This window comes from Mytilus californianus, unplaced genomic scaffold (genome assembly GCF_021869535.1).
Source record: "Mytilus californianus isolate M0D057914Y unplaced genomic scaffold, xbMytCali1.0.p SCAF_6, whole genome shotgun sequence".
In the NCBI taxonomy this organism is placed as follows: domain Eukaryota; kingdom Metazoa; phylum Mollusca; class Bivalvia; order Mytilida; family Mytilidae; genus Mytilus; species Mytilus californianus.
This window is the reverse complement of record NW_026262712.1, coordinates 34,810,727-34,822,008: the sequence shown is the minus strand read 5'-3', so window position 1 is coordinate 34,822,008 and position 11,282 is coordinate 34,810,727. Positions and strand designations below refer to the sequence as shown.

The following is an 11,282-nucleotide window of genomic DNA, read 5'->3' as shown; positions in this document are numbered from 1 at the left end:
GCTTGCTCAAATTTCACTACAATGATATTGCAAAATTAGCCAGTAAAGCTGATTATTTTATGGTGCATACTTTAGTAGCAAGAAAGAATAATTTTCAATTGCCTAAAATAACTTTTATCTTATAACAACGTGTTATGTACTACACGTCTAAAAAGTACGACTAATTCTCCCTAGACAGCATTTATTTCCGTAAACAAAAACACGTGCTTTCATTTTTAGCGGTAAGTGATTTTTTCATTAATAGAGTGGAATGTTTTTAAATAAATGCTTCATTGTTTTAGCACAGTTTTATATTATAAAAGGTCGAAATTCAAAATCTACTTTCGATTTGAAATGCTGCATGGAATTTACAAGCATTAAAGATATTTTCATCACTTAAGTTATGTTGTATGCGCCGTCATTTATAAATTATATAACAGGTTGGGGACAACCCGCCAAATGAGGAACTATTCCCCAAATGAGTAACAATCCCTCCTTTGAGTAATCATTTGGTAGTGCTAAAAACATGTTTTTCTTAACTGAGACTTTTTTTTCTTAAAATGGCACATATTCAAGAAAAATGCAGCAAATATTCCAAAAGATGAATAGCCTATCTTGATTTACTGAGAAGTTACAAGCCTATGAAAACTTCGAAAGATTGACAATTTTCAATGCTACTAATTTTTATAAAACCATAATAAAAATATAGTTCTTTGGAAGAAGTTGTTCCATTTGCTATTTTGTTAATCTGTGCCATTTTATGTCAAACGACCCATTTTAGGAAAATTTTGTTTTTCACTATCAACTGATTACTCAAATGAGGGATTGTTATTCATTTGGGGAATAGTTCCCCATCTGGCGGATTGTCCCCAACCTGTATAAGACCGTTGTATAATGGTAGTATAATAGTAAATATATAAATGATGGAAAATTGTATGCTGCCATTGCTGGATAATGGAAGTAGAATAAAGTAGCTAGACTAAGATAAATAAACGAATAAATAAATTAAATTGAATTAAATTGCATTGCTAAAGTCTTGAAACAAAATAGGTGACGTAAGATTAAGTTATTAATAGTTTCGTCTTTTTGTTAAACATGTTAATAAATATAGTTAATCTAATATTTTAGAGTTCTTTTGATCATGTTGATCATAGCTATTAATGTGACGTTGAGAAATAAATTAAATAAACTGTCATCTTTTAAAAGAATAAAAATGTTTGTAATTTGCTGTAGGAAAATATACCTAAAGTGTTCTATTGTCCACTAAATAATCCTGTAAATTAAGTAAAGATTTTGATAATCCATTAATTGCTTTTACATACATGACATAACTATATAAAATATATGTCAATCATATAAATCTACAACATAAAAAGAGAATAGTTGACCATGCAACAAAAAGTAACTTTAGAAAATTCAAAGTTGACGCTGAAATTTCATAGGTGAATAAAATAGTTCCAATCAGCACGTGATGTTGGGTTTAAAAAGGGAAGCCCGCAAACTCCCAACATCACAGATCACATATCACACTCCAATGAAGATTGCTGTTTGGAATAAACAATGAAAACATCAATGATTCATTGTATTTTATTCACCAGCGCCAGGCCTCGAAAGAACAAGTGTCCGAGATGAGGGACACGCCAGCAGAAGGTATATAGACCTGAAATGAGTGACAAGTATTCCCCAGATCACCGAGATAAGATATTATCCCAGACCTTAAGATTACTCGAGAGAAGCTAGAATCCCCAAATACACGAAAGCGAGAATAGTCCCCAAGGAAAGATAACCGTCTCCCGAAATTCAGTTATGAACGTTTTGGAGGGAAAGGGGAGACAACTCGACAGAGCAGCGATCTCTTCCCCCTTTTCCTGCATTACAGAATGCCCGAGGACTTTTCCGGGGCTGCATAACAAATAGACCCAATCATACATTTTGAAAACCGTGTCCAACTCAATTTGTCACAGTGAGTCTGACTTGTACTTGGCGACGATACGTACCGCAAAAATATGTGATGCAGGCGTTATTTATATAAAAAAATTGTTTTATTTTTTTTAAGGACAATTCTATAATATTAGCAGCTAAACATTTACCGATTCTCTGATATTACAATGACAGTGGTTTATAAATGAAGCCCCTCCGTTCAGTTTTATTATTTCCCAAATACTTGCAAATATCATCATGAATATTGATTTTCATGAGATATTCTGTTCTCAAGTTTACAACCAAGTTTATTTTATTCACTGCTACATAAATGATATGAGGGTCTGGATGGGGGTTCCTTTTACTATATATTCTTTTAACTTTTTAAGCCATTATGATAGTTCTCTATTTTTTTATATTTTTTTCTCGATTTTTTATTTACTAGCACCCTATTCGTGCTTGAAGGAATTGTATCTATTAATCTAATGTTGACTGCAATTGAACCCCTTCTAAACGATCTTTTAATTGGGTAGTAGATTGAAATATACACAGACAACAGCCTTTCATCCAGGCAAGTGTAAAATATGCCTTGATTATCAGCCAAAATAATAATCCAATAAATTGCACACAATTGCACCTTACAATCTCATTACAATACAGATACTGTGTCTGACTTTAAGCTTGTAAGCTTGGACATACAAGATCCGTATTTTTACTGAATCAGATTGCGAGGCAAATTACCTAGGGAATAAAATCAAATCCAACCCTAGAGTCAAATAAACCCCATAGATCTGAAACAAAGCAAACGACACACCACACTTGTTTGCTTATATGTAGGAACCTTAACATCAGTTCCACCTCTGTCATCAGTAAAGAGAGACACAGACATATGTTATGTACATATTTCTACATGTTCTAGTAGACATATGTTATGTACATATTTCTAGTAGACCATCACTACGATATACCCTGACCAGTTTACTGTGGACATAAAAAAAATTGCAAAAGTACAAAGAGCTGCCGCGTCTAGGTTTGTCACTAACAGAAGAAGAATGTTAATGACATGTTAAACAACGTAAAAATGGGAGACTGAGCAGATAGAAGAACAGACGCACACCTTGTCATGTTGTAAACCATTTTAAAAGGATTTTTTACTGACAGCTTTATATCGTTTTTGAAATATAGTCACATACGACAAAACTAAAAACGGGCATCCTTTTTTGAATATATAAAAAAACGCAGCCCCGCTCTGTCATGTCTGTCGGAAATAGGACGTTACATTTTAGGCCTGTGATTGGAGCTAGAGCACCAAGCTCTTTGCCAGTTAAAAAAACCCAAAAAGTCTTAACAATTCTTTCATGGGTTTGCAGTCCGGACAGTTTGCACGGTAAACACTTTTGTCCGTGTAAACATGGTAAAGTCTTTTCAGTTGTAGGACACATTTCCCGTCCCCAACTCAGTTGACACATGTCGCAGAACCTTCTATGATTATATACTAAAGTATAATGTAGGGTCTAAACTGCGGGTACTACACCAGGTATACGTCATCAGTGTCGGTTCCAAAAAAAGGGGGGGGGTTGGAACTCCCCTTAAAAAAAGACTGGATCCGCGCCTGGTCATGCTGGTCATAAGGGAATGATTATATTGTAAATTATGTAAACAAAGAAAGAAAAAAAAAATCAGGAACCCCTGCAACTGTGGACCATGTTCACTTCAACGAACTTTTCTTCAGTTTGTACTGCATGTTTTTCAGATGTTTTTATTTTACTGATCTCGACCTGAATTTCCCTATCAAGAAAATTTCTAAAAAATCAAATGTTATCTTACCTTAAAACCCTACTATATAAGAAAATGGACATACTACAATGTACTAGTCATCTTCGCTAGCCAAGGGTTACGATCCAATCCCCTCCTCTCCAAGAGAAGAGGAGGGAATTGGATCGTAACCCTTGGCTAGCGTAGATGTGTGCTAGTATCCTTAATTTTTGATGTATTATACATTTTTTTTATGGAAAACACATTTATGAAAACATGTTGTTTGATATTTTGAATTTCAGTAACGAACATTTTTAAAGATCTTAACATTGTTAGCATGGTTATCATGTGAATTACAATACTGTTATATATAAATGGCGGTATCCTGGTACTGCAAAATATGTTCATTGATATTGCTACAAAATAAGTTTATCCCAAAGCCACGCACAAGGATTTCGCAATATGCATTTATCGTCGTTTTTCATTTGTCATTTCAGTAATACTCAAATTACAAAATGCCGTCGAATGTTGAAATAAAAGCACATTTAAAAGACTTAGCAGGTGTCTGTAAGGTAGCAGAACAGATCTGTACTGAAGGACCAACCATTCTACAGCAAGAAGACACATTCTTCACTGTGGATAAAGGAAGACTCAAACTGCGAAAGATTGAGGTAAATTTACCCATACATGAATTCATCCTAAGATGAGGATGTTTTTTTTTGTACAGGTTGTATTTAATTTATTTTACTGAAGGGTGATTCAATCCAGAACAGATTCTTGATTGATCGGTAAAGTATCTAAAATTCAAATCAAGACACATTTACTATCATAGAATTTTTGATACAGTATACCTCATGCTTATTCTCATATGACTGTTGAAATTTCTGTTGAACTTCATGACAAACTTCTTCTTTTTCTTTTTTCTCCGAAAAGGGTAGAACGGCGCAACTGATTTTCTACGATAGACCTGATCAAACTGGACCCAAATTCAGTGACTACAACATTACTGAAGTCGCCAACCCTGACAGTCTCAAGGTAAGCAAATTGATTAGTTTAGTTGCTTACTGTTTCTCTACTTAGAATGAATAAAAGGACATGTGCGTCCGTCCAAGAACGTCTAACAATAACTCAAAGTGCGGTTATCAATCTTCACAGTGTCTGGATTTAAACAGGAAAGCCTAGCTCGTCCCGTTTACGTATTATGATTTTTAAAATTTAACGGCCTATAGATGTTACATCACATTAAAAGATAGTTTAAATTGTAATAAACCTTAAAATTACATTTCATGAAACCTAAATTTATCTCATTGACTACTATCATGACTTTATTTATTTTATATTTTGTTATTATGTTGTCTATATACATTAAGACCAGGCTCCTCTTTTCTATTTTGACTTTTTCTTAGAATTGTCATTCCAGAGTAATTTGAAATGATTTAATAGAATTGTTTCATGTTTTTTTATTTTCTGTTTTTAATTTACTTTCTGCGATGCGAAAGTACATTGGCTGTCAAATAAGATTCAATGTCGGTAAATTGTCAGATCAAGCACCTAAGCTCAAGTTTAGAAACTACCAACACATTTGAAACGATACTATCTAATCATGAATGATGTTTTACTTGTACTAGTATTTCTATCGTTAAAACTACAAATGATATATGTATGTAATTGTCCTCACTGATTTTGTCAAGCGGAAGCCAGATAAAACGATCCTACAATCAGTTGTCATCGCTGTCATCTGCGTCGTTAACATTTAGGTTCAGTCTGGTTAAAGTTTTTTTCTGACACCAGTTACTTTGTCAAAACGTCATGGAATTTAATAAAATTTGGACAGCAGCTTTAAAATGATCATAACAGGACCCAAAAGAAAATTTTGAAAATATTTTTTTCCCCGTATTTTACTGATAAATGGACTTAATTTTTTTGGCAGTTTGCATTATTAAGATACAGTTTGAAATTAATGTTTCCAACATCCATAAACATTTCGTAGAATTTCATCAAGCTGGAATTTTTTATTGTTGATTTTTATGCTCCCGCCGTAGCGGAGGGGGCATTAAGTTTTACCCTTGTCCGTCTGTACGTACGTACGTACGTACGTACGTACGTCCCAAAATTTGTTTCCGTTCTCTAACTTAAGTTTGCCTCAACCAAATGTTATGAAACTTATACATAATGCTTATTACCACAAAACAAAGATCAAATTTGAATTTTGGTGACGTCACGTTTACCGTTCTAGAGTTATGCCCCTTTACAAATGGAAAAATTGCTGAATTTTTCATTTCCGTTCTCTAATTTTAGTTTGCCTCAACCAAATGTTATGAAACTTATACACAATGCTTATTACCACAAAACACAGATCAAATTTGAATTTTGGTGGCGTCACTTTTACCTTCTAGAGTTATGCCCTTTACAAATGGAAAAATTGCTGACTTTTCGTTTCCGTTCTCTAATTTTAGTTTGCCTCAACCAAAATGTTATGAAACTTATACACAATACTTATTACCACAAAACACAGATCTTTGAATTTTTGTGGCGTCACTTTAACCGTTCTAGAGTTATGCCCCTTTATAAATGGAAAAATTGCAAAATTTGTATTTTCTTCTAAATATCAAGTAATTTTGTAAAATTGGAGTTATCTTCCTTTGTCCATGATTATAGTTGAATCAACTACAATCAATGCTTTATACAATGCAATGTTTAATATTGACTTCCACTGATAAAACACAGATCAAGTTTGAATTTGGGTAGTGTCACTTTAACCATTATTGAGTTATGCCCCTTTATAAATCGAAAGATTGCAAAATGTTTAGTTTCCATTCTGTAACTTAAGTTTGCCCAACCAAACATTATGAAACCTATACACAATATTCATTACTACAAAACTAAGATCAAGTACAAATTTTTTGTTTCCGTTTTCTAACTTTAGTTTGCCTCAACCAAATGCATGAAATGTTATGAAACTTATACACAATTCTTATTACTACATAATACAGATTAAGTACGAAATTTGGTGGCGACACTTTTACCATTCTTGAGTTATTTCCCTTTACAAACATAAAAATTGCTGAAATTTCGTTTCCGTTCTCTAACTTTAGTTTGTCTCAACCAAATGTTATAAAACTTATACACAACCGTTCTAGAGTTATGCGTGTTTACAAACAGAAAAATTGCTGAATTTTTAGTTTCTGTTCTCTTCTTAAGTTAGCCTCAACCAAATGTTATGAGACTTACACACAATGCTTATTACCACAAAACTCAGATCAAGTTCAAATTTGGGTAGCGTCACTTTTACCGTTCTTCAGTTATGTCCCTTTATAACTATATGATATGCAAGCGGGGGCATCATCTGTGTCCACATGTGGACACTATCCACATTTTTTTTCCATATTTTACTGAAAAAAGGACGACTTAATTCTTCTTTGCAGTTAGCGTTTCACTGCAATCTAGGGTTAAAGTTGTTAATACAGAATTTACAACTTTAACTCTGGATTGCAGTGAAATGCTACCTGCAAAGAAGATACATCAATAGCCCAGACAAACAGTAATTGAATTTCCCAAACGTTAGTATGAGCAGTTAGATCAAACACTCAGTCTGGTAGGCACACTATCAAAATTATGTCAGGGCAGGGTCACCTCTCCTTAGGACTTAAATCGTGTAGTATAGTATGATTCAAGTTATATTTACAGGACACTAAGCTTCACCCTTTGTGTTGTGATGCACTATAAATAATTTACAGTACACGTGACTTCAAAGGAAAAATGCATCTACCATTCCGCAAACCAAGTTATAGAAAAGTATATATATTTAAATGACATTAAGATTCTATCGTTCTGCATATGCGTGCAATATCGGCCTTAGAAGACGTTGATCAGCCACAAAACAGTCCGTCGAGTACTTTTGATTGACAGACAATGACATTGAACAAAGTCTTTGAGACCGAAATATTTTCTTACGGCAGTCGAAATCCAAAAATAATGTTTTCATCGTTTTACAATTTGCCGTTTCAGAACCACAAGCATTGTCAGTAGTTTCCTTGTTTGTACATGTTGTACACCTGAACGAAAATAAAGTTACGCAACTTCATGCTTAAATCGCTCTTAACCAACCACAACGTTTTTGTGTCCATCAGTGTTCTCGAAATATTTCCCCCCTGGTGGTCCTTGAAGAAAATCTGCTGGTCCTCACTATTATTTCCATTGCAAAATACCAAAATTGTGTCAGTCCTTTGAAAATGTTGGTGGTCAAAACCTTTGGACCACCACTTTTCGAGAACTCTGGACATTTTGAAGATTTAACCTTAATTCATTAAATTTGAAATGGATTGTTATTTCAATTATTCTTACACTACATTATTTAATTGCACCTTTTAAAATATTGTTTTGTACGCAGGAGACCCTTGGTAAATGTCTTGGTATAAAGGGAGAAGTGAAGAAAACAAGAACTCTTTATATGGTAGGACAAACACGTGTCCACATCGACAAAGTTCATAATCTCAATGATGGTGACTTCATGGAGCTGGAGGTAAATATATTCCTGTTTTGAGCTCTTAGCTTTAAGTAGTAAATACTGTAGCTTAGCTAATAAGGTACACGTATATCAATTGAATTATGGTGCATTTGTACCTTAGCTTGCTATAAAGCAAATTTCATATTAAAAGGATGACCAATTGTAAGTGACTGAACGATGTCGAACTATATTTTTGGGGAATCTGCACATGATAGCTTATGTTATGAGACTGTGAATTTTTAAACAAAGGTCGCTTTTTTCTGTATAAAATTTCATTTAAACCTTAAAGATTAACGTGTGAGGTGGAGATACTTTGAATTGTTCTCTGAGTGGTTTTTAATTGTTCTTTGATTGATTTTTAATTGTTTTTAATAATTGTATTGCAGGTTGTGATGAAAGACGGACAGACAGTGGAAGAAGGACAAAGCATTGCTGATGATTTAATGACCAAACTTGGAATCTCAAAATCAGATCTTATATCTGGTGCCTATATAGACATGATTTTAGGAAAAAGTTGAATTTACTGAATGCTATTGTTTGGATTAATATTAGGGAGCTATGAATAATAATTTCAATGTGTTCTATTCACTTTTCATTTTTCATTTTTCATTTTTATTTTAGTTAACAACACTGTATAGGCTTATGTAGACTAATTGTGCAATTCTGGTCACAAAATGTTATCATTTTCGATTTGATGATTGAAAATCATTAAAATAAATGAATGTAAACATCATGGCATGTGTGTATATCAATAACATTGGTAGAGTATAAGTTATGTGTCTTCTCTGAACGCATTTAATACCAACTTGAAGTATTTTTTGCACTAACACAATGTTGGACGACACACATTTGAGTGATACCAGTTGATTTTGGTCAAAGGGATGGTTTGCATTAAACAAGAATGTATACTGCTTTTTTTCATTTCTGATATTCATGATATTGGTAAATCAATAAAAAAAAACATCATATTGCAAACACGAAATTTAAGGTCTTAAGCTGCAATTGTAAATTGTTAAACTTTTAAGTTATAATCATGTTAGTAAATGATTGCGTATAATACATCACTTGAGGAACATGTGTGACTCTTTTGCAATGATATAGTTTGTATCAATTCGAACTTCTAACACTGGTAAATGAATGTATTTCAAAATATATGATGCATTGAACAATGTGTCAAAATAATTATTTAGTAAGACCGATACATGAAATATTATTTTCATAAATTTACCTGATGAAACATTCACATTCGAAGGTATTCATACTTTTACTTTTAGTTGTGTAAATGTATATATAACAGATTTAAGCAGTCAAGTCGGGAATCTCGTATCTATCTCTTATAGGCCTTGCTTGGTTTTTGTCCTTTTAAAGAATTTGATGTAAATGGTAGATCATTTGCAGTCTCGGTAAAATTTTCCATTTTTCTTCTTCTAAATTCGAACCGAGGTTATTTATGATTCGACATGTGGTATAGACACTCTTCAATTGTTGCAATGTCTTTTGCAGTTTGTTATTTGTAGTATTGCTCTAGTTTTTAAATCTATATCTCCATTCATGCACTGCTTTTGGTTTGATGATTGTTTACAATGGTATGTTTTATGATAAGTATAGCGTTATTATGGCGTTGTCAGTTTATTTTCAACTTATGAGTTTGATTGTCCCTGTGGTATCTTTCGCCTCTCTCTTATAGAATATAGAGCATGTGTGCATCATTATTTATAAAATAGTTACAGAATACAAAAGCAAATACAAGGAAATTTAACAAATCGAAAATCTAATTGACATTCATATTAAGCTACTGAAAAGAAACACAAAACAAAACGTTAGAGACATCACTTACACCGCATTTATAATTTACACTGAGATTTGAAAAGACTCCATTGAAACGATCCGAGTGATTTTATTTGTTGATGAAGGGTATGAAAAAATCAGTGATGAAAGAAATCTGGTCATAAATCAGAAGACAGTAGGACATATGTCAATTGTCATTTAAAAATGTTCACACTTAATTGGTCCAAACCAATTATTGCATTGCCGCAGTAAAATAATCTTGACTGAGTGCTTTGTGAAACTATGTTGGAGCACCTGAGCTGATAATGACCATGGGTAATTTTTTGGCAAGGTTCATGTTGCTTAGTCTACGTAGTGTTTTGTGTACCGTTTTTTGTCTGATTATTTTTTTTCTTATGCCGTTGTGTTGGTTTTTGATAATCAGTTGGTATTGTGTTGCATTTTCTTATATTTTGTTTAAACTATTTTTTTTTATAACGCATCAAGTCTTGAGCGTTGAATTTCGCCAATACGGATATTGTCTATGTTTCGAAAGTTCTGGTTTACATACAGGATTCCTGAGTAGCTAACAGTATTCTCTTTGATACTGATAAAGATTCTAGTTTAAAGTGAAAACATACGTTGTATGAAAACATATTTTATTAAAAAAGACAAATAGTTATAAAAGTATAAAAATGATTAATTTAGGAATACATATATAAAAAGGAAATTAGATTAATAATTTAGTATATGACAGCACTATGTTGGATTTCACAAAATCATTTGGATAATTGTCCGGACTCTTTCATGCTTGAAACCTGAAAATACCAAAAAATTATAAATTTAGCATTCGATCAAAAAAGATTTGAACTGTTCCCTGTTAACGAACCTGGTACCAATAAACGGCACAGATTTCCATTACAGCACGGTATACCGATGAAGCAAGCAATGTATCTGATCTGGATATAAATTATTTTATTTAGATTAACATGATACTCTTTATTCTACATGTTGTCTAAGTTAAATAACAAAAATACCGAACTGCAACGGAAATTCAAAACGGAAAGTCCTTTATAAAATGGCAAAATTGAAAGCTCAAACACATCTAACGAATGGAAAACAACTGTCATATTCCTGACTTGGTACAGACTTTCCGTATGTAGAAAATGGTGGTTTAAATCTGGTTGTATATTGCTGCATGAACTCATATTAATCCCACCACATTCTTTACTTTTGTGCACGCGTCCCAAGTCAGGATTCTGTTATTCATTGATTGTAGAAGGTTGCTGTTGGAGTTTGCAACATATAGGTGTTGTTCATTATTGAAGGTAGTACTCTCTTGATCTCTGATAAT

General features: G+C 33.0%; 1 protein-coding gene across 1 annotated transcript; it reads left to right on the top strand.

Annotated features, from left to right (window-relative positions):
* The first annotated feature begins 111 nt into the window (after nucleotides 1-111).
* On the top strand, nucleotides 112-8,894 carry LOC127705339 (adenylate cyclase CyaB-like). The gene is made up of 5 exons (XM_052209653.1): nucleotides 112-221; nucleotides 4,152-4,325; nucleotides 4,588-4,689; nucleotides 8,045-8,176; nucleotides 8,548-8,894. The coding sequence occupies exons 2-5, from the start codon at nucleotides 4,170-4,172 to the stop codon at nucleotides 8,677-8,679; spliced, it is 522 nt and encodes a 173-aa protein (XP_052065613.1). The 5' UTR covers nucleotides 112-221; nucleotides 4,152-4,169; the 3' UTR covers nucleotides 8,680-8,894.
* Nucleotides 8,895-11,282: the final 2,388 nt, after the last annotated feature.